The sequence below is a fragment of the Diceros bicornis genome, chromosome 14 (assembly GCF_020826845.1).
Source record: "Diceros bicornis minor isolate mBicDic1 chromosome 14, mDicBic1.mat.cur, whole genome shotgun sequence".
Classification (NCBI taxonomy): domain Eukaryota; kingdom Metazoa; phylum Chordata; class Mammalia; order Perissodactyla; family Rhinocerotidae; genus Diceros; species Diceros bicornis.
The window spans coordinates 23,651,335-23,673,158 of NC_080753.1; the positions used below are offsets into that span (position 1 = coordinate 23,651,335).

Genomic DNA, 21,824 nt, shown 5'->3' on the forward strand with positions numbered 1-21,824 from the left:
CTGGAGCCAGCGGCACCAGCGACTCAGAGCTGAGGCCTCTGCCACCCTCACGTTCTCGGGGGTTCAGGCCATGCCTTGCAGAGGCCCCACCTTGCTACTCCTGTACCTGTGATTTGGCGTCTGTCCTCTGTGGGCCCCACGACAGGGGTGATCTGGATGCTGAGCCCCCATCACACACTTGGCACTTTTGGGAAGTGAGTGCTCATGTCCAGAGCAGGCCTGGAGGAGGTTGGCACAGAGAGGGTGGCCCATGTAGGCAGAGAGTCCCTGGAGGGTAAGCCATTGGAGCCTCGGGCCAGCCCTGAGCAGCAGTGACACCTTCTCCTGCAAGGGGACAAAGGGACAAAGGTGAGACCCTCAGAAATCCTGGAGTCTCAGGATCGCAGTCTCACCTTCCTGGAATCTGGGCAGGGCAGGGGGAGGGGTGCCTGGACTTGTCAGGAAGCTGGCCAAGGTCACCCAGACCTCTCTTCCAGATACCCTCAAATATGGAAAAGGGGGTGTTCAGCCAGGGAAGCAATAGGGGTTGCTTTAGGGAGTGTCCAAGGCCTCTGGATCCTTCCTCTCCCCCATCACTGCGGGGTACACGAGGACCCCTGAGCCTTTGGGCCCCTTTCTGCTCCAGGCCTTGGTTTTCCTGGACAGTGGGCATGCGGGGCCAAGCCTTCCAAAGGTTAAGATTTTGGGGAGAGTTGGTGTGGCTGCCCAGACCTGCCGAGGGGGGTCCTTCCCGAGGCTGCCCATTCCCAGCTCCCTGTCCTGGGTCCCTGGCCCCCACCTTGCCCCAGGTGTCCCACACGAGGGGCCCTGGGCAGAGGGAAAGCCCTGGCAGGCTGCACACTGCCACTCACAGAGCCACCTTTCTAGAACCCGAGCTAGATTTGCTGGGATCTGGGCTGGGGCAGCCCTGGCTCACGGGCTTGGGACCATAACCACGTCCATCTGAGACCCAATTAGGGGCCACAGAGGGGGAGAGGCGAATGGGTTGGACTTGGAGATCCCTGGATCCACTACCAATGTTTGGTTCGGAACTTTTGGAACCCGTTCCTGCTCCTTATCCAGGCCCCGGTAATTAGATTATCTGGCCTTTGACATGCCCGAGCCTGGTACACAGGACTCCCCTCCCCACCACCTAATCCCCAAACCCTAGCACTGCCCACTCTCCCACCCAAGGAGACCCAGTCTGTGGCCAAGTCCATGTCAGTCTGAACAAGCCCTCCCCACGGCCTGTCTTACCTGCTCAGCCCCCTGCTGCCCCCACCCAGCCCCTGCGTGGTCTCAGGAGGACCCGGGGCACAGAAGCACAGGATCCTGGCCCCTCCAGACAGGCCTGGGTTTAAAAGGGAAACTGGTCAAGAACGAGAGGGTGTCTCTGGAAGTTCCCAGCCCCCACTGCCAAGTGGGCCACTCTCTCTGGGGGAGAAATTGAGGGAGGCTGTGCGGATCCACGAGGTGACCCCAGGAACAGGGCAGTCTGGACTGGCCTGATGTCAAATGTCTTGTGCTGAAGTCCGACCACTTGTCCTCATGTCTGCCTTGGGAAGCACCATCACACACAGGGGTTTTCGCCAGTCCAGACCCAGATGCTGCACTGGGAGGAGGTCCTGGGCTATCCGTCCCTCAGCATGGGCTTAGAGGGGCCAGCCTAATGCGAGGGTGGGGGAAGGAGATCATGGGGAAGACTTCCTTCCTGCCCTGCCTGGAGGAAGGTGTGTCTGTGCACATGGGAACATGCACAGACGCCTCTGCGGGGAGCAGGAGCTTGTGTGCAGCCTGCATCTGGGTGTGAGCAGATATATGTGCACGCGCCGGCCTGCATGGGAACGTATGTTGGCGCATGCACATCCTGGACAGTGTGAGCGGCGGGGGGAGGGGGGGCCCTTTCAGCATTTTGCGTCACAAGCCAGGACACACACAGGCACATGTACACACACATATAAAGCCCTGCATAGCACTATCATCTGAACTCCACTCTGATATACTCTATCCAGTCAGTTACATTGAAGATCTACCAGATTGTCTTCACCACCCACTAACGGGACAAGACTCGTAGTTTGAAAGGCCCTTTGCATGAGGGGGTCTGCAGATGCAGTGAGCGGGCATAGGGGATCCTCTATGATGGCGTGTGTGACACGTGGGGAGTGAGGAAGCTGAAACTAGGGTGGGAGGCTCTGAAGTTATCCTCATCTCCTGGCAGCCTGGACAAGCCCCTTGCCCTCCCCCAACTGTCCCACACAAGGACACCTGGCACCTTAGTGCCTCCTTGTACAAGCACAGTCACACACGAGTTCCTGAGCCCCACCCAGCTCACTGGCTCTAAAGGTCTCAAATGCTGCTAACTTGCAGCCTTTCCCCTAAGGTCTCTCCCAGTTCCCCTGCCCCCCAACGATCCCATACAGACCCTCCTCCAGCCCACATTGCCCCTTCTCTCTCCTGCCGCAGTCAGAGGGGGGACACAACCCCTTCCCTCAGGGAGCCCCCGTCTGAGGGGGAGACACAGCCCTGCCCTCAGGGGGCCCCAGTCTGAAGGGGAGACACAGCCCTGCCCTCAGGGAGCCCCAGTCTGAGGGGAGACACAGCCCTGTCCTCAGGAGCCCCAGTCTGAGGGGAGACACAGCCCTGCCCTCAGGGAGCCCCAGTCTGAGGGGAGACACAGCCCTGTCCTCAGGGAGCCCCAGTCTGAGGGGAGACACAGCCCTGTCCTCAGGGAGCCCCAGTCTGAGGGGAGACACAGCCCTGTCCTCAGGGAGCCCCAGTCTGAGGGGAGACACAGCCCTGTCCTCAGGGAGCCCCAGTCTGAGGGGAGACACAGCCCTGCCCTCAGGGAGCCCCAGTCTGAGGGGGAGACACAGCCCTGCCCTCAGGTAGCCCCAGTCTGAGGGGGAGATACCTTAAAAACTCAAGACAATGGGCAAGTCATCTATAGGGCCAGGGGCAGGCCCTCAGGGAGCTGTTGGATGGTGGAGGCAAGAGGGTCACTGGGGGCCTGAGGCTCAACTCTCCCTCAATGACAGTCTCCCTCCCCAGATGTATTTCTAGGGAGAGATCAGCACGTTAGGACTCCTCCTCAGAGTTTCATGATCCTCTTTGACACGGGCTCAGCCGACCTGTGGATGCCCTTGTCTGCCGTGAAAGTCCAGTCCACCGTGAGTGCCCATAGGGGAAGTCACAGGGAGTCACCCTGCCCCTGGTCCAGGTGGGGTTTGGGTCACTGCAGGGGCCAAAGGGAGTTGATGTGGAAGTGAGGAGAGAGGGAAGGAGTGGGGTCCTGATGTCCATACCTTGCTCCTGATAGTCAAGAACACGTGCTTCCAGACAGAAGAGCCCTCCATGAACTCCCTGAGGCTACCTCTTCTCGCTGCAGTACAGGACTGGCAATCTAACCAGAGTCCTGGGCTTCCACGCTGTGACATCAGGCGGCGGGTGGCAGCCAGGACGGGAGCAAGCTGGGAGTCTAGCTTCCTTCCTGCTGAGGGAGGCTGCTGGGTCCCGGCCTCCTGAGGGCCACCCCCAAGGGCATTCTCCTCCTCTCGGGGAGCAGATCCAGGGCTCGCCCATCACTGACCAGGAGTTTGGCCTGAACTGGATGGAGCTGGACACCACCTTTGAAAGCATCCACTCTGATGGGATAAATGGCCTGTCCTCCTCTTCCATCTCAGCAGCCAGGGCCGCCACAGTCATGGATGGTTCTATTAAGTGGAACCTGATCCCAGCGCCCTTAGTCAGCTTCCATCTCACCCGGTGAGAGGACCCCTCACCACCTGGGAGCTTCCTCCTCTGCCCTTCAAATGGTGGAGAGGGGCTGGACAACCCATTGCTGGACAGGGGGTTATGGAGAACAAGCCAGAAGCCTTGTCCTGAGCCGGGGACTGTCGGGGTACAAGAGAAGCAGGAGGGTGGCAAAGGGGAGGAGGCCTACTGAGTTGACTCAGAGAGCGGGATCCAAGGGCCGGCCCGGTGGCACAGCAGTTAAGTGCGCGCATTCAGCTTCGGCGGCCCGGGGTTCGCAGGTTCGGATCCCAGGTGTGCACTGATGCACCGCTTGTCAAGCCACGCTGTGGCGGTGTCCCGTATAAAGTGGAGGAAGATGGGCATGGATGTGAGCCCAGGGCCAATCTTCCTCAGCAAAAAAGAAGAGGATTGGCAACAGATGTTAGCTTAGGGCTGGTCTTCCTCACCAAAAAAAAACAAACAAAAAAATGTTAAAAAACAAAACAGAGCGGGATCCAGCAATGGGGGTCCCATCACCCTGCAGCTGCCTCCTCCCAAGTCTGATGTGTCTTTGGTCCACAGCTGACAAGATGACACCACCGTGGGAGAAGTCACTTTGTGGGGTGAGTACAGCCAGCTGTACACAGGTGAGGTCTACTGGAGGCCTGTGGTTGCCCAAGTTTACTGGCAGATCAACTTCCAGGACTGGGTGGATTCAAATCCCATCCCAAGGGAGGAGGCCTGGGGGGCTTCCTTCGGGAAAAATACAAGGCTTTTCCCAGCCCAAGGCAGACCTGGGGACTAGCCAGGGCTCTAAGGGAGAGCCTGCATGGAGGCTGGGGGAGGGACGGCATGACCTCTGACCTCTGATGACTCCTCCTGTAGGTTGTCCATAGGGCACCAGACCACTGACGGGTGCTGCCAAGGCTGCCTGGCTGTCGTGGGCACAGGCACCTCCCTTGTCCCCGAGCAGATTTTTGGTCAGCTGACACAGCTCATCAGGGTCCCAGGGAACAGCCAAGGAGAAGTAGGCGCCCCAACCCCACTGTCAGTGGGAAGTCCAAGGACGCTGACCTGAGGGGCTCCTTCCAAATCCTAGCCTCTGTGGGATTGCATGTCATTTCCCTGCCAGCTGCTTACTGCCAGGTGCACTGCATCTCCCTGCTCTGCCCCCTCCCTGACCCTTCCCCCTGAAAGGCTCCCCCAGTGACAGCCTTTTCCTCATATTTCTGCCCTACCTGCTGGAACTCCATCTTGGTGCCTTCACTGGGGTGTTCATCTGCGGGGAGGATACATCTGCGATGGTGGGGGAGAGGGAGGTTGAGGGACCGATGGGAAGGATTTGGGCACAGGGTGGATTTCTAAGCTGTGGGACTGGTCACCTCCACCAGGGAGCCCTGGCAGGAGCAGATTCTGACCACCTGTCTCCGTGTCCCTTATTATTTCTCCAGTTTGTCACCAACTGCGGCAGTGGCCAGAGCACCCCTACCATCACCTTCCCCATCAATGGCATCAATTTCCCCTGCTGGGCCCTCAGTACCTCACACCCCACCCCCTTCCTACCTGGGTGTGGTGGAAAGAGCTGGAGGCCAGGTGGAAGGGGAGCCCGTTTGCAGCCCTTAGAGTCCTGGGATGTCAGATCTGCCAAAGACCTTAAGGATCACTTTATCAACTTCTTCCACAAAAACAATACCAGGAACCACCATTTCTTTAGAGCTTTCTGAGATGCCGTATGTGTAGTGGTGGAGGTCCAGTCCACCTGCTCAGGGATCGTTATTCTGCCACTTCCAAGCCTTGTCACTTTGGGCAAGTCACTTATCTTCTCTGAGCCTCTATTTCCTCATCGGTAAATAGGGACAATACAGTGTTTTCCTCATCAGGTCCTTGCGAGAGTAAAGGGACCGGTAGACAGACAGCGGTTAGAGCAGTGCCAGGCACACGCTGAGCACTCCGTAAACACTGATTGCTATTCCTGGTGTCAGGCACTGAGCCAAGGGCCCTGTGTACATTTGTTCTTCAAATCCTTGTGACAGTCCTGGGAGTGGGTGCCACCATCACTCCCACGGGTGGTCACACAGCCCCTTTTTAAACCTGAGACTTGGCACTTACTACTTGTGGGGTATCCCCATCCCATTTCCCCAGGGTGAGAGGTTGAAGCCAAAGCAGAGGTACGGTGGTCAACGGGTCCTCTTGAACCTACTCAAACCTCCAGACACGGCGGGCCAGGCCCCACTTCTCTCCCAGCCTTCAGCTCTGCTCCTCATGGGTGAATATGCATTGAGCATCCTCTGTGCCTCCACTGTGGGGGCCACGGAGGAAGGAAGAGACATCACTCCGCTCTCCAAACACTTGTGATGAATCGCTTATGTGCGAAATGACAGCAAAGAGTGCAAGACTGTGTGTGTGCGTGCACACACATGTGCTCAATGTCATATAGATCAGTGTTTTTCAAACTGCAGCTCACAACGCTTTACAAATCAATTTAGTTGATTGGAACTAGCACTTTAGAAACAAACAGAATAGAAAAATTGGGGTGTATCACATATGATGGACTAGAATTTTTCTGGGGGGTGAGGCTCTCGTTTTAATTATATATTATATGTATGAGTGTATAAGTTTATGGTGTAAAATATATTTCTAACTGTGGCTTGTGGTCAAAAAACCTCAAGGCCTCAGCTCTGGTGGTTGGGCCTCTGCCTCCCTTGGCAGACCCCTCTCACTGTTACAGTCCAGCCTCCCTGGCCCCATCATTTCGTCTTTCCTACTTCAGGCCCTTTGCATGTGCTATTTTGCCTGCCAGAAATGTTCTTTTCTTACTCTCTTCACCTGCCTAACTTTCTGTTCATCACACGTAATGCAGCAATGGGTCATATTATCCCCCTCCCACAACTGATGGGGAAACTAAAGCTCAGAGAGGTTAAGTGACTTGCCCAATGTCACACAGCTAGCCAGAAATGGGCTGAGATTTGAATCCAGGCTTCTCTGATTTCAGAGCTCAGGTCTTTTCCTTAACCCGGTGAGACTTGCCTGCTGGCAGCCTTGCTCCTATTCCTCCAGGTCAGGTCAGTAACTGCCTCATGGGGTTCCAGCCCATGTACCTGCCCTTGGAGAATGGCTGGCCTCTGTGGCTCCCTGAGGGTCTGCTACTCCATCTACGACACAGGCAACAGCAAGGTGGGCCCGGCCACTGCTATGTGGACTGGCTCTGCCTATCTCTCGGTTAGAGGCATGCCCTCTGAGTCTCTGGGTCTCACAGAAGCTGAGGAGCCCCCATTTTTCACTCACTCCAGCCAAACCCTGCTTCTTAGGGTTGAGATCTGGGAGACCCCAAATAAAGAGCTCTGTAAGCTTTGGCTTTGGGGAGCAAGATGGGTGGCCGGGGGGCTGAATATGGGGATCAAGCTAGTTCAACTTTCACACCCACTCAATATAGGTCCCAAATTTGTCATTCAAATACCACCCTCATGAACTTTGCACTATCTGCGTGTGCCCACTGGTTAGACTCCACTGATGTGGGGGTGGGGGAGAGGCCATGCCAAGTTTCACTCCCAGTCTCTGGCTTGTGCGAGACACCATTTCTGGAGATGTGGGATAGTGGTTTGGGAGGAAGTTGAGCCAGCAGTGTAGAAAGAGCCACAGGCGTGGTGCCCCCACCTGGCATGACAAGTGACTGTGCGCTGACAGTTGGCCTGCCTGTCAAATGGAGATGGCCATCCCTGGGCAGTGCCTTGGCTGGGGGTACAGGCTGGGAGTTGCTGGCTGGATTTCGCATCTAGGAGACTGCCCCTACCCATGGCACCTGGGGCTGGGGAGGAGGAGGAAAAAGAAGAAGAATCTAACACCTAGAGACTCCAGGGCTGGGGGGCCCTCGGGTAACTATAGGCTCTGCCCCTCCCCATGGTGGCCAGCCTAGGAGACAAACTCCTGGGAGACAAGGATCTCAGGCTGCAATTTTGCTGCTTCCTGACACTCCTCTGTTAGGAGTCTGTCTTAACCCATGGTGTCCATGAAATCGTGGGTGCGATGTGTCTGTTATACATCTGTGCTAAAATATAGTAAATACACAGCTATGCAAAGAAGACATGCTCAACCTTATTTCACCTAATGTCATCTCTGCCTCTCTGCTGTGGGGGACAATGTTATCATGGGTGAATGTGCAGTGTCCCCGTCACCTGGGAACACCCCGCGCAGGCGCTGCCTTCCCCCTTCATCTTTGGGGTTCTCTGAGAGCAGGTGTTTTGTCTCCTTTCTTCTCTTCCTTCCCCTTCTTCTCTTCTTTCTTCTTTTTTTAAAATGTGACTGTGTAAAACTTGTAACTGAATTATAATACACACACAGGAAGGGGCACTTATCATGAGTATACAGCTCACCGACTTCTCACAGACCCGCAGAACCAGAACTCAGGTCAAGAACAGAACATTATCAGTGCTCCCCAAAGGTCCTTTTTCCTCTTCCTCCAGCCTCCTGCCCAATTTAAAGAAGATTCTGACTCAGCTGATCGTTGTTGAGGGCTTGCTCTGTGCTGGCACTTTCATAATCATGGCTTTATTGGATTATTACAGCAACCCTGTGGGCCAGATTATCATCTCCATTTTACAGTCAGGGAAACTCAGGCTCAGAAAGGGTAAGTGATCTGTCGGGGTCAAAGGGTCAATAAGTGGTGGAGATTGGTCTTCTAAAGTCAATTACATGTTACACATCACCATCACATTCTTTAATATGTGCAAAGAGGGGTGGATGAAGAGTTAGAAGTAGGGTCTATATGTCATCGGAAATAAATCTGCATGGACATCTCTGAGATTATTTGCCCAGAAACATCCCTTACTTCTTCTGGGGACTTCTCCTGTCTACACTCTTCAAAATGCTTCCTGAGGGAGCTGTCAAGTTCTTACAGGGCCCTGCCTGCTGGCCACAGCTGATTGGTCCAGGAGTGGGCACTGATGAGCCAATCAGAGAGCTTTCCTAGGAATTTGGGTTTCATTCTTTCTCTGGAAATGTAAAACTCAGCTGCTGGTGGTTAGTTACATGGAGAAAGCCAGCCTACAGTGAGAGAGAAAGAGAGAGGAGAGGAGAGGAGAGGAGAGGAGAGAAGGGGCGGGGAGGGGAGACCAGGGGAAAGGAAGGGAAGAGAAGAGAGGAGAAAGGGAGGGGAGGGTCAGAGAGGGTGAGGGAGGGGAGGGGAATCCAAGTAGGAATGAGAAGCAGAGAAAAGGTCCTAGTGGTGTTTGGAACCCAGATTCCAGTTGACTCTAAGGCTCTGCCACATCCTTTCCATTCCTGCAGCTGGGTTGCAATGTGACATGCCTCCCATCCATCCATCCGTCCATCCGTCCATCCACCCATCCACCCATCCACCCATCCACCCATCCATCCATCCATCCATCCACCCATCTACCCACCCACCCATCCATCCATCCATCCATCCATCCATCCATCCATCCATCCATCCATCCAGTACATCCCCTTTTCCACCTAAGCCAGACAAGCAAGCTGCTGTCTGCAAGCACATTAATCAATAGATCAGATAAAAAACAAGAAGTCTGTCTATTTATCCATTTATACACACAGAGATCAATTTCCATCTGTTTGAGATATAAATGGATAAAATGGACTCCTCTGTAGAATGGGGATAAGGTAACCTATCTTGTGGGATAATTGTGAGGGTTGGTTGATTAAACAAATATAAAGCATCCTGCCTGGCACACCTTCAATGATGGGATATTTTGCCAGGGGAGAAAGAGTCCATTTTAAAACCTTGATCCCAGCTCTTCCTTACAGTAGAATTCTAATTAACAAATGTAGAATGAATGATGGAAACAGAAGAGCACCAGTAGGCAAACACCACCTGATGACCGTTGCAGGCCAGAAGCAGTAACAGATGTTAAAATTAGTGGGCAGAAGAATGGTGAGGAACCGGATACTTGCATAGTCTTAAAGTGTCTCCCAGAAGGGAGAGAAGGGGGCTTTCCAGGTAGGGGAGACTGGGGCAGGGCAGGCCAAGGGCACATGAGGACTTGGGACGTCTGGGGACACTGAGGAGACTGACTGAGCTGTCAGATCAGATTCGGTAGGCAGGGGCTGCAGACCCCCAAGGCCTGGCAGCCAATCGGGATCCCCTGGCTTGAGGCAGTAGGCCAGGGACACTAAGAAGGGATGTGGTGTGGGCCGGCCCCGTGGCTTAGCGGTTAATTGCGTGTGCTCTGCTACTGGTGGCCCGGGGTTCGGATCCCGGGCGTGCACTGACGTACCGCTTCTCCGGCCATGCTTAGGCTGCATCCCACATACAGCAACTAGAAGGATGTGCAACTATGACATACAACTATCTACTGGGGCTTTGGGAAAAAAAAGGAGGAGGATTGGCAATAGATGTTAGCTCAGAGCCGGTCTTCCTTAGCAAAAAGAGGAAGATTAGCACAGATGTTAGCTCAGGGCTGATCTTCCTCACAAAAAAAAAAAAAAATGAAGGAATGTGGTGTGATTGGATTTTGTGGAAGGTTAGACGGGCAGCCATCAGACTCCTAGGGTCCTCCCAGCTGGGAAAGGGTCCCTGGAGGCCCATGCTGGGGAGTCTGGTGGGCCTCACAAGACTTGGGGAATCCCATGGATTCTGCTATATTCATAGAATTTGGCAAGATACCAAGGATCCTATGATTTTCTTTAGCCTGCTCTTCCAAATCTGCAGATCCCCCCATCCCAGGGAAGGCACTCCCTTGCTACGTTGCCTTCCACCCCAGAGTCCAGCATGTCCCTGGGGACTGCAGGGAGGCATGAGAGCTGACTTGGCCTTGAGACACAATCAGGCAGGTACCTTCCTCTCCGTGCCAGGCCTGGGCAGACCTCTAGGGCCCTCCCTCCCCTCCATCACAGGGCTAGGGGAGGCTCCAGGGCTCTGGCTGGGCCGTGGGTCATGGTGGCCAGCGTGGAAAATCCCCCACTGGCTGGATTATCTTGGCGTTTGGCAGGTCTGGTCTTGGCCTTCTGCCTGGGGCTCGATGACCTGACAAATCTGTTTGGAGCCCTGAGGGCAGGGTATGAGGTGACAGAGAGGGTACTGGCATGGGGACTTTTTCCACTCACCCCAAAATGGGGAGTTCTTCTGTGTCAGGTTAGCGGGCGCTGGGTCAGCCTTGGGTCACCTCAGGTAAAGAGAGACTTGTAGCTGGGAAGCACGGTGGCCAGAGATGAGGGATAGAAGCACATGATGGATCAGACCTGGGGTCAGGAAGAAGGGCAGACGAGGGCTTGGGAGAACGGTAATGGGGGACACAGGAGTTTTATGAGACCTAAAGACGGGGGTAGAGTCGCAGTGGGGCAGGAGAAGAGAGACAATGAAGAACAGAAGCAAGGGCATTCTTGGACCCTCTTCCCACACTCCTGCCCAGGCCTCCTGTTGTTCCAGAAGCCAGTGCAGCTTACACTATGGGTGTGTCCTAAGCACTTGCTGAGTTATGATGAGAATCTCTCCAAATGCCCCATTTGACCATGAAATCCTCCAAAGCTGCCCCCAATAGGTCAGACTTCAGCCATTGGCATCCCAGCCCCACTCCCTGCATCAGGGCTAATGATACCACCATCAGCACCACCCTCACCACCACCATTATCATTACCATCATCCTAGCTACTGAGCCTATCATCCCCAGACACCCTAACTGCATCCCCCAAGGGCTTGGGGGTGCTGGGAACAGGACTTGAGTCAGACCTCAGAGCGCATCACCTATAGACCAGCAGTTCTCAAGAATTTTGCCCCCTAAGGGGACATTTGGCAATGCCTGGAGACATTTCTGGTTGTCACAGCTGGTGGACTGCTGCTGGCCTCCAGTGGGTAGAGGCCAGGGGTGTGCTAAACATCCTACAGTGCACAAGACAGCCCCCGAACAAAGAACTATTTGTTCCACAATGTCAATAGTACCGAGGATAAGAAACCTGCCTATAGATCCCATGGCCCTCACCCCAAAATGCCCCCGTCATGCCTCTAGTTCCTGGACAAGAAGTAGTCTTCGCCACTCCATATTCCGGCAACTTTGTTCTCTCTTATCGCGCGCACCTCCTGGCTTCCACTGCTTGTATTAAAAAGTCAATAAGATGAAAAGTCCTTTGTGGCCACCCTCAAGAGGGAAAACACACAGAAACAATTGATACCTGGAGCACAGGGCACACCCAGGGTTGAGGTCGTGCTTGCCCAGGGCAGGGAGGCAGGGGCTGGGCTAGATCCCAGGGTATAAAGGAAGAGGGAGTGCTCAGGCCCTCACTCCACGGCGATGGTGCAACTTGGAGCGGCTTTTCCTCTGTGGCCAGTTGGGAATCGGCTTCCTGAAGTGGACGGTGGTGGCTTTCATCTGCCTCCGGCTCTTGGAGGCGACAGTGCTCAAGTGAGTCTGGGGCCTGGCTGCTGGTGTGGGAGCTTGAGCAGGAGACTGGAGCCCTGTGAGGGGTGGCCTGGCCAGGGGACACTGCATCTATCTCTCATCTGGAATTTCTGCTAGGGGCAGGGAAGGCTCCCTGAGCCGGTGTAGGACAAGACTCAGAGGTAGGAGGAGATAGAGCCTCTGCCCTCAGGAAACTTCCAGTCAAAGGGAGAAGCACTGTCCCTTCCCCCATCTAATGAGAAAAGGTGGACCTGAAACAGAGAGAGTAGGGGCGACTACTGCCCATCAGACCCTGAATGGCAGGTGTGGTTTCCTCCCACAGAAAGGGTATATTTCTGGAGAGGGAGACATTTGCTAAAAATTTCCTTAAGGCCCCAAATTTATTTGGCAGATGTCAAAACCATCCAAGCAGAAACACCAGTAATGTAATCTCCATACGTTGGGGTGTCAGGGGAAAGGGAGCGAGGTGGCATGGCTCACAGGACATCAGGGAGGGGCTCCCAGCCTGCCACACTGCCTGCTGTTCCATTGTTAAAGAGTGATTCCTTGGGGAAGAGATGGCTCCTCTTAGAAACTTCTTTTATTATGAAAATTCTGTAGAGATGGTTACCATGAAGCAACAAGCTTCAGTCTTCATAGCTCAATGTGAATGGGTTTAGCAGAGAATTTCTGGAGAATGCAAGGTCCTGAGGGAATGGGGATTTAGTGAAAGAAGCAGGAATTCCAGAGCCTAGAGCAAGGCCTTGGTAGACTCGCAGAGAACTAGGCAATGGCAGCAAGCAGATCTGGTAGGAGGAGAACCAAGGGTGACATGGGCAGAAACCCACAATTCACAAGTCCCATTTCCAGAGCTGATCTGGGCTCCGGACCACCCAGGCCAACTTCCCGAGTGTCTTGGGGTCCTGAGATTAGCAATGCTTGGCCCCAGGCAGATAATTAGCAGCAGGGGCAGAACTAGGACCCTGTCTTCCGAGTCTCAGTCTAGCCCTGCTCCTATGTACACATGCTCTGTCACATTCAGCCAGCCAGGTGCCTGAGGGCCCCCATACGAGCGGACTCTCTTGGGGGTGAACTTAGCCATCTCTGAAACCTTTTTTAAAAATGCACATCGCCTGCAAAGGACAATGCCTGGAGTCCCTCTCCCCTTCCTGGGAAGGAATTTATGGGCTATTTGAGAGCAGAGGGCCAGGGCGGATGAGGACCCTTGAGATGGGAGGGCGGACATGCACGGGTGAAGGTCCTTGTTTTCTGAGTCTTGGAGCAAGTCCAGAGAAGAGTTTTGAAAGAACGAGAAGGAGAGGGGAAGAAAGAGAGAGGTAGAGGGAGAAAGAGAGATGTAGAAAGAGACATAGAGATGGAGATGGAGAAGGAGGGAGACACACAGATACACACAGACACACACAAGCGACAGACGCAGGGGGACAGAGTGGCGGGGAGACTGAGGCAGTCAGTGGAGAGAGATTGGGAGAGAGAGACTAGGGCTATTAGAAGTGATGCAGCAAAGAGGGAGGGCCCTGCCCACCTCCAGCCCTGCTGCAGAGTCCCCCTGAAGACATTAAAGTTCATCCGTGAGACCGTGAAGGAGAAGGGCTTACTGGAGGAGTTCCTGAGGACCCACAAGTACGGCCCCGTTCAGAAGTACCACTTTGGTGATTTCAGTGTGGCCCGTGAGCCCATGGCCTACACGGATGTGAGTCCTGACCCTCCCCAGGGCTACCCCTCTCCCTGCTGCCAAAGGCTGAAGGCCAGGCCCAGGCCATGAGCTGCACCCCTCCTCTCTGCACCCTCCCACCCAGCCCCTGGGGCTTGCTCCCTTCTCTCAGACCTGCCAGCCCAGACTGCCTTCCCTGTGCAGAGCATGGGAGTGGCCTCTGCTGACTTGGTAGCTCTGTCAAGAGAACTTTGCAGCTGCCCTGGGCAGGCACAGGCTGTAGGTTCTGGGCAAGTGTGGAGGGAAGGCTCTGGTCCCTGCTTCTAGTGTGGGCTGTAAGGCAGGGGCTGGTCCCTCCCCTGCTCTGCCCGTGGGGAAAGCTGGGCCTGATAGTCCCTGGATCCCTCCAGAGCTAACAGCCTGCCCCATGACCCCCCAGGCTTCCTACTTTGGCAAGATTAGCATTGGGACCCCACCACAAAATTTTCTGGTCATTTTTGATACCAGCTCTTCCAATCTGTGGGTGCCCTCTGCCTACCGCCAGAACCAGGCCTGCGGTGAGTGCTGGGCTGGGCAGGGCAGGGCACTGACACCCTCTGGGGAAGGGCCAAGCTTCACAGGGATTGCTGGGGGGAGCTTCAGTCCTGGAGAGGACCAGGGACTTATCCAGGGTCACACAGCACACCCAAGCCAGAGGGAAGCTGGTCCCAGAGCTGGGTGGCCCCTTCGCCTTCTCTGCTCACCAATACATATTCCTTCATCTGCTCCAGCCCTCCCCACTCCACAACACTCTTTACTAAGTTCTCACTGAGTGTCTCCAAGGCACATGGGACAACAGTATCGGATGTGGTTCCCATCGTGAAGTCTATTTGGAGACAGGCGACGTTCACTTGCTTACGGCTGCCCTGGTCCCTGCCAAAGCCTTGGGGTGTGGGTCCTAGTCCAGAGGGTTCCTCATTGGCCCCGCCCTACACTATTCCAGAATCCTGGTATGGCCAGTGTCTTGACTGTGAGGGTCAGGGAATGCAGGAACGCCCTGGAGGCTCATTCACTCCTTCATCTGATGAGTAATTTCTCGCGGCTCGCTGTGTGCCAGGCGATCTGCTGGGGGCCAGGGAGATAGAGATGGATTCCATGCAACCTGCCACAGGGAGGTCACAGTCCTAGGGCACCCCAAGAGTCTATAAGTCAGAGGGGGCTTTGGGGCCAAAGCTGGCCAGCTCCCATGTGCCTTCAAATGCCAGGAAACTCAGCTGGCCACCACCTGATTGGGTGGCCGGGGGGTGCTGAAGCCCCAGGCTGTGAGCACAGGCTGGGAAACAGGTGGAAAGCCCTATAGGACTGAGAGCTGGACAGCCCCCGACTGGCCAACCTGAATCCCTAAATCCTCCCTTCCCCTGCAGCTGGCCACGCCCGCTTTAATCCCAGTGGGCCCTCACCTCCTCCACCAACGGGGAGACCTTCTCCCTGCAGTATGGTGGCAGCGGCAGCCTCACCAGCTTCCTCATACTCTGACCGTGAGTGATGCTGTCTGCCACTCCCCACCCCTGGACGTGGATTCTGATGGGGAGACTCAGACAGAGACCCTGAATATGGAAAAACACCTCATGCTCTACTGTACAGGACAGGCAATCAGTACAATAAAGGCTCATTCATTCACTTATCCAACCCTCACTGGGGGCCATCATGTGCCAGGCACCGAGGACACCATGATGAATGGGATGACGGGTCCTTCTCCTTAAGGAGCTGAAAGCCTGGGGAAGAAGGAGATGGTGGGGAGAGTGCTTCCACAGTCAGAGCAGGCTACTCGGAAGAGAAAGCGGCTCTTTCAAGACCTGTCAGGAAGGGAAGGAGCAGAAGTGAGGGAGGGATGAAGAACGAGCCTTGAGGGGTCTCTGGGGGAGTGTGGGGGAGGCGGGTGAAGTTACACTTGTCATCTCCCATCCTCTGTGCCCCCTCCAGGTCCAGAGCATCCAGGTCCCCAACCAGGAGTTCAGCCTGAGTCAGGATGAGCTGGGCACCAATTTCATCTACTTGAAGTTTGTTGGCATCATGGGCATGGCCTACCCTGCCCTGGCCGTGGGTGGGGCCGCCACAGCCCTGCAGGACATGCTGCAGGAGGGCGCCCTCACCAGCCCACCCAGTCTTCAGCTTCTACCTCAGCAAGTGAGGAACCGCCTGGAGGTCCCCAACTCCCAGCCCACCCGCCCTCAGCCCTGGACAACTGAGGCTCAAAGCTTTGAGGTTTAGAGGCCTCCCAGCAGGCCACACTTGTCCTAGGGCCTTGCCTCCTGGGCTCCTGACTCCTCCCCCACTCCACCCCTCGTCCCCCATCCCTGCCTCTGTCCCCGCCCACTCTGACTTCTTTGCATTTCTTGGCCTGGACAGAATCTCTCCTCTTCTGGCTCAGCTTTGCTCTGAGTGTTGCTGCTGTTTCTTGGTACCTCTTGGATTTACCTCCTGTCCAGAGCCCCAGTTAGCTCATTTCCTTCTGACCACATGTTTTCTATCTGGACACTTCTTTTGTTTGGTAATCTATTGCTTCATCTCCTTTGATCTATTGTTCTAGCCAGGTCCTGGAGTGTCCTGGTCTAGGTCCACCATTAACTCCTAACAAGTTGTTGTCCTCACTGCAAACACAAGCCAACGCAGGTATTTACATGGATGGACCTGGGAGCTGGGCGGTGGGAGGGGGCGAGCGGCCTGGGATGGACTTTCCTTCTTTCCTCTACAGAATTAACCAACCACCTTCTAGAGATTGGCAGCATCTAGTATCTGGAGCTTAATCACTTGAATATCACCGTGTTACTAAGGTTGCTGACTTACTCTCTACCTCTGTTTACAATAACTCTGAGTTTAGCTTTTATGAGCTCCACCCAATCCACAATCAGATTCGGCTACCAGGAGAGGCCTCTGAAACAAATACAGAATGTCCTTCCATCGTCTCCACCAAGGCTCTACCTCCCTCCAATCACAGCAGAAAAATAATGAGCTGGGTCCAGGTCAGGCTCCCAGTGACACGCTCCACCAGCAGCATGAAGTGGAAGGGAGAGGAGAACGGAGTAGGGGGCAGGGTAGGGGGCCAGACAACCAGCAGTTTCCCCAGAGGCAGGACTTTGTAGAGCAGCAGCATCTGGGAGCCTGAGGCACTGGGAACTCTGAGATGCCTAGCCTAGGAGCCCCAGTCAGAGGTGGGGACACAGCCCTGCCCTCAGGAGCCCCAGTCAGAGGGGGGAGACACAGCCCTGCCCTCAGGGAGCCCCAGTCTGAGGGGGGAGACACAGGCCTGTCCTCAGGGAGCCCCAGTCTGAGGGGGGAGACACAGGCCTGTCCTCAGGAGCCCCAGTCTGAGGGCGGAGACACAGGCCTGTCCTCAGGAGCCCCACTCTGAGGGGGGAGACACAGCCCTGTCCTCAGGGAGCCCCGGTCTGACGGGGGAGACAGAGGCCTGTCCTCAGGGAGCCCCGGTCTGACGGGGGAGACACAGGCCTGTCCTCAGGAGCCCCAGTCTGAGGGGGGAGACACAGGCCTGCCCTTAGGGAGCCTCAGTCTGGAGCCCGGGCAGGACCTCTGTTTTCCTCTGAGGGTTACTGCTCAACAAGGAAGTCTCTTTCCACAGCCACTCCCTGACTCACCTTTCCGTTTACCTCCTGCAGCCAGCAGGGGTCTCAGAACGGGGGAGCAGTCATCTTTGGGGGTGTGGACAACAGCCTGTACATGGGACAGATCTCCTAGGCCACGGCACCCAGGAACTCTACTGGCAGCTCACTGAGGAGTGAGTCTGTGGCAGGGCCCTGAGGGTGTGGGCACTTCCTTGGAGTAGGCTTTGAGGCACTTCACATCATACACACACATCCAGGTACTGCTGTGGGGTGGGGACAGAGGACCCCTGAGGCCTGCCCCCACAAAGCCTCAGCTGCCCTCTGGAGATTCAAGGCCCAGCTCAGCCTGGAGAAGAAGGGTGGGATGGAGACAACACAGGAAGGGGCAGGACTTGCCTGGAGAAGAAGGGTGGGATGGAGACAACATAGGAAGGGGCAGGACTTGGAATCGCAAACATTTCAGACCCTGTAGTCCAACACTATGGGCTTACAGATCAGAAACTGGGGTGCATGTAGGAGGGGCTAATTTGCTCAAAGTACTTATAATGAATCAGTGGCCCTGACTATCAGTATTTCTAGAATCATCCTTGGAACTTTTTAGAAAGACATTTCATGCACATTTAGATAGACTCTGATATGGTGTGAGGCAGGTGGATGGCTGGATTGACCTCTGCGGAGTCCTTGCCTTCCTGAGGTACACCTTGATTCTGTGGCTATAGCTGACTGTCCCTCAGTGATGGGGAAGCTCACCCTCTGGCTGCTCTGAGCTGTGGGGTGCTGAGCTGCTCATCCCCTCACCATTCAGGCTCCTCATTGGCAGCCAGGCCTCCAGCTGGTGCTCCCAGGGCTGCCAGGCCAGCATGGACACAGGCACATCTCTGCTTACTGTGCCCCAGCAGTACGTGAGTGCCCTTCTGCAGGCCACGGGGGCCCAGGAGGACCAGAACAGACAGGTATGTCTGGTGGAGGTGTCCCCTTTCCTAGGAGAGGCCAGCCAGGAGGCATTTATGGTTTCTCCTGGGAGCATAGGAATAGCTTGATTCTTGGCCTCCATGCCTCTAGCTGCCCCAAGGCACTGGAGGGGGGTGGGCACTGGGATGGCTGGGGCTGGGGGGCAGCCTGGGGGCCTGGAGGCTGATTCAGGGGGGCCAGGTGCTTGTGCTGAGGAGCTGTGGGGAGGTTACTACCAGGCAGAATTTCCTCTGAGCTTCAGCCCCTCAGAGGAAACAGGTTAAACACTTGCCGGGCTTTGGAGTAAGAAAAAAATAACTGAACTGCAGGGCCAAGCCGGCAAGAGCCAGGGACAGCCCTTTAATCTACACCTCCCTCACCTCCACAGGGCCACCCCGCAGCTCTGCCTCTCTTCTGAGCCCAGCCAAGGGTTTGCCTCATTCATGCATCTCACTAACTTTGAGGGACTGCTGGGCTACTCCTTCTACAGACCTGTAGTTTTAAAAGGACACTTGCAGAGAAGGGGCATAGATTCAGTCCCTCATGGGGGAAATCCAGGGAAGAGTAATGTTTTGGGGGGAGATGCTCAGGTCTCCCAAATCCCACGCACTGTCCATGAGTCCACATGTGTAATGCCAGCAGGATTTACACAAGACTTTCCCTTACTGTTGCAACCTCCAGTCCGAAAGCAGGCTCGGGGCTCAGGCCGGGGACCAGAGGGGCTGAGGTAACGGGGTTGGCAGGTGCTCTCAGGTGGGCAATGAGGCACCCTGGGCCCTGTTCCTCCTTGCAGTTTCCTGCGGACTGTAACAACACCCAGAGCCTGCCCTCTTTCACCTTCATCATGAGTGGCGTGCAGTGCCCTCAGCCACCCTCCTCCTACATCCTCAATGGAAGTCATGGTCCCTGCAGGCTGAGCCAGCCGGGACATGACTGGGAGTGGGAGGAAGGCGGGAGTGGGGAGCCAGAAATGCCTGGTCTCCTTACCTTGTGCCATTTCCTGACTCCCTGCAGCACTGATTTATTTTCCCCACTCATTGATTCTAAACCCCCTTCTCTGGAATGAGGCTGTGACATAGAAGAGTGTCATCTATTATTAATTATTATTATTAATTAGTGGGGAGAGGCACTGGGCTCTGAGCACTTACTAGGGTCAGCCATGGTGTGAAGCACTTTGCTGACACTATCCCACTTAATTGTCACAATATTCCATAAGGGAGATACTAAATTCTATTCCACAAGTCAAAACTTGGAAGTTCAGAGAGGTTAAGTAATTGACCCAAGGCTATACAGCTAGTCAAGGTGAAGCTAAGGTTTGAATCCAAGTTGCTGTGACACAAAAGCATTACCACCAGGCTGACCTACCCCAAACTGGGAGCAGGAGGGAGCTGGTGGGAACACGGGGAGGGGAGACCCTGCAGAGGCCACTGCAGCCTGCGTTCACCCATTCCAGAAATTCCTCTCACCAGCACCTGTTCTGGCGGCTCAGTTGGCTGGTGAGTCCTCAAGGGCAGAGACCCTGGCTCACTCATTTCTGCATTTGTGCCTCTGGCCCAGGGCTCAGGGCTAAGCAGTGCCCAGTCCACGTGTGAGTGAAGGAATGAGTGCTGCCCGGTCGTGCTGTGCAGAACAATGGCTACTGCACCATGGGGGTCAAGCCCACCTACGTTCTCCCAGAATGGCCAGCCCCTGTGGATCCTCGGGGACATCTTCCTCAGGTCCTACTATTCCATCTACGACACAGGCAACAACAGGGTGGGCTTCACCACTGCCACCTAGACTCAGTGCCTGGACGCCTGCACTCCCTTCTTCCTCTTGGCCCCCTACCCTGCAGGGGATTCTCTCTGTGCTTCTTTGGATTCAGCTTTCCTTTTCTGGACTCCGGACTTCCTCTCCTAATGAATAATTCTTCTCCATATTGGCCAGCTGGTGGTTTTTAGAGGGCAGTTGTGGCCTGTAAGGTGACTCCCGGTCTCAGGCAATGGGAAAGAGTCAGGAGCAGGTTTGCCTCTGCTGGACCATGTTCTCCCTGAGATGCTAGGAGGTTTCTGGGTGGGTCACTGAGATTCTAAGAGAAATGGGGCATAAGGTAGGGCTTGGGGATGGGCCCTGTACCCCTCAGAGCCTGGAGTCTGTTCACAGCTTCTCCCTGGAGGGAAGACAGTGGTAGTGGCACGAGGCAGGGCACTCCTTTGTGATGGCAAAGGAGCCCTACTCAATCTGAAATGCTCTGCTGTCCTAATTTACCAAACTACCACCAGAATTACCCCATGCATGTCTCCATGCATGTCCACTCCTAGTGTGACTAGGAGTCCAGTGCATCCCAAACCCAGGCCTCCATCTCCTTATCTGTGAACAAGTTTGCACTAGGAGTGTTCTGAGGAATGCTGGATGCCTGTGTGTACTTGTAACAGTCACGGGTCCTTTAGGGAGGAGGGTGATGCCACCAGACCCTACTTCCAGGAAGGCTTCAGAAGGTCTGGGCTGAGTTAAGCTGATCCTATTTTCACCCAGACTTTTATGTCCCAGGGCCTGTATCTGAAGAAGGGCTGGCCCTCAACCGTGGACAAGAGGGACAGCTACTTGAATCACATGGAAATCAAGCCCACTTGCTCTAACCAACTGAGCCAGGGCTCTTGTCCCTCTGAGCTTCATCCCTGCCTCCTTAGGAGCCACCCAGCAACAGACGGAGAAACCTGTGGCAGCATGGTATGCGGAGGAGGAGGACGAGGAGGAGGAGGAGGCAGAGAATGATGGCTTAGCACCCTGTAACTTCCAACAGAGGAAGAGGATATGAAAGGAGATGGGAATATTTCTTATTTTGTGTGTGTGTGTGTGCGAGGAAGATTAGCCCTGAGCTAACATCTGTTGCCAATCCTCCTCTTTTTGCTGAGGAAGATTGACCCCGGGCTAACATCCGTGCCCATCTTCCTCTACTTTATATGTGAGACACCTGCCAAAGCATGGCTTGATGAGCGGTCCGTAGGTCTGCGCCCGGGATCTGAACCTGCGAACCTGGGGCTGCCAAAGTGGAGTGCATGAACTTAACCACTATGCCACTGGGCCAGCCCTGGAACATTTCTGATTTTTGATGGTGGTGGTGGGTACTAGCAAGCTCTGACTGACGAGGCCTAGGTGGGGAGGCAGTATAAATGGAAAACTCATAACGGAAGAGGAGGTGGGCTCCACTGTACACTCATATTTCTTTCACCCTGTCCTTCACAAGACTGACTCCGATCTTGTCCCTTATGCTCACAGTCAAGGGTAAAAGCACAAGATCCAGGTCTGGAACCCTACTCTAACCCAGGAGGGAAAGAGGTTTGCCACGGAGCAGTTTCTATGGCAACAGCACACCATCTGGGACCCTACATCTTTTCCAGACTCTGGGAAAAGCAGCCTACTGCAGGCCTATCCTTGGGGTCAGGCAGGCCACAGGGTGTATCATAGTGAGCTCTGATTCAGGACATCAATGCCTGAGAAGAGAAAGAAAACTTGAAAAAGGGACACCAACGAATTGGAACAAAGGTTCCAACTTCAACTCCA

General features: G+C 54.9%; 1 protein-coding gene across 1 annotated transcript; it reads left to right on the plus strand.

Annotated features, from left to right (window-relative positions):
• The first annotated feature begins 3,077 nt into the window (after window positions 1-3,077).
• PGC (progastricsin) lies at window positions 3,078-21,017 on the plus strand. Its single transcript, XM_058555466.1, is given in 20 exon segments — window positions 3,078-3,146; window positions 3,365-3,741; window positions 4,597-4,691; window positions 4,909-5,015; window positions 5,163-5,247; window positions 10,674-10,759; window positions 12,007-12,080; window positions 13,617-13,767; window positions 14,168-14,285; window positions 15,132-15,155; window positions 15,158-15,232; window positions 15,235-15,245; window positions 15,691-15,864; window positions 15,866-15,894; window positions 17,385-17,467; window positions 17,470-17,503; window positions 18,136-18,283; window positions 19,075-19,177; window positions 19,887-19,950; window positions 19,952-21,017. Coding segments are annotated over 20 exon segments (2,016 nt in total). The 3' UTR covers window positions 20,061-21,017.
• The last annotated feature ends 807 nt before the right edge of the window (window positions 21,018-21,824 follow it).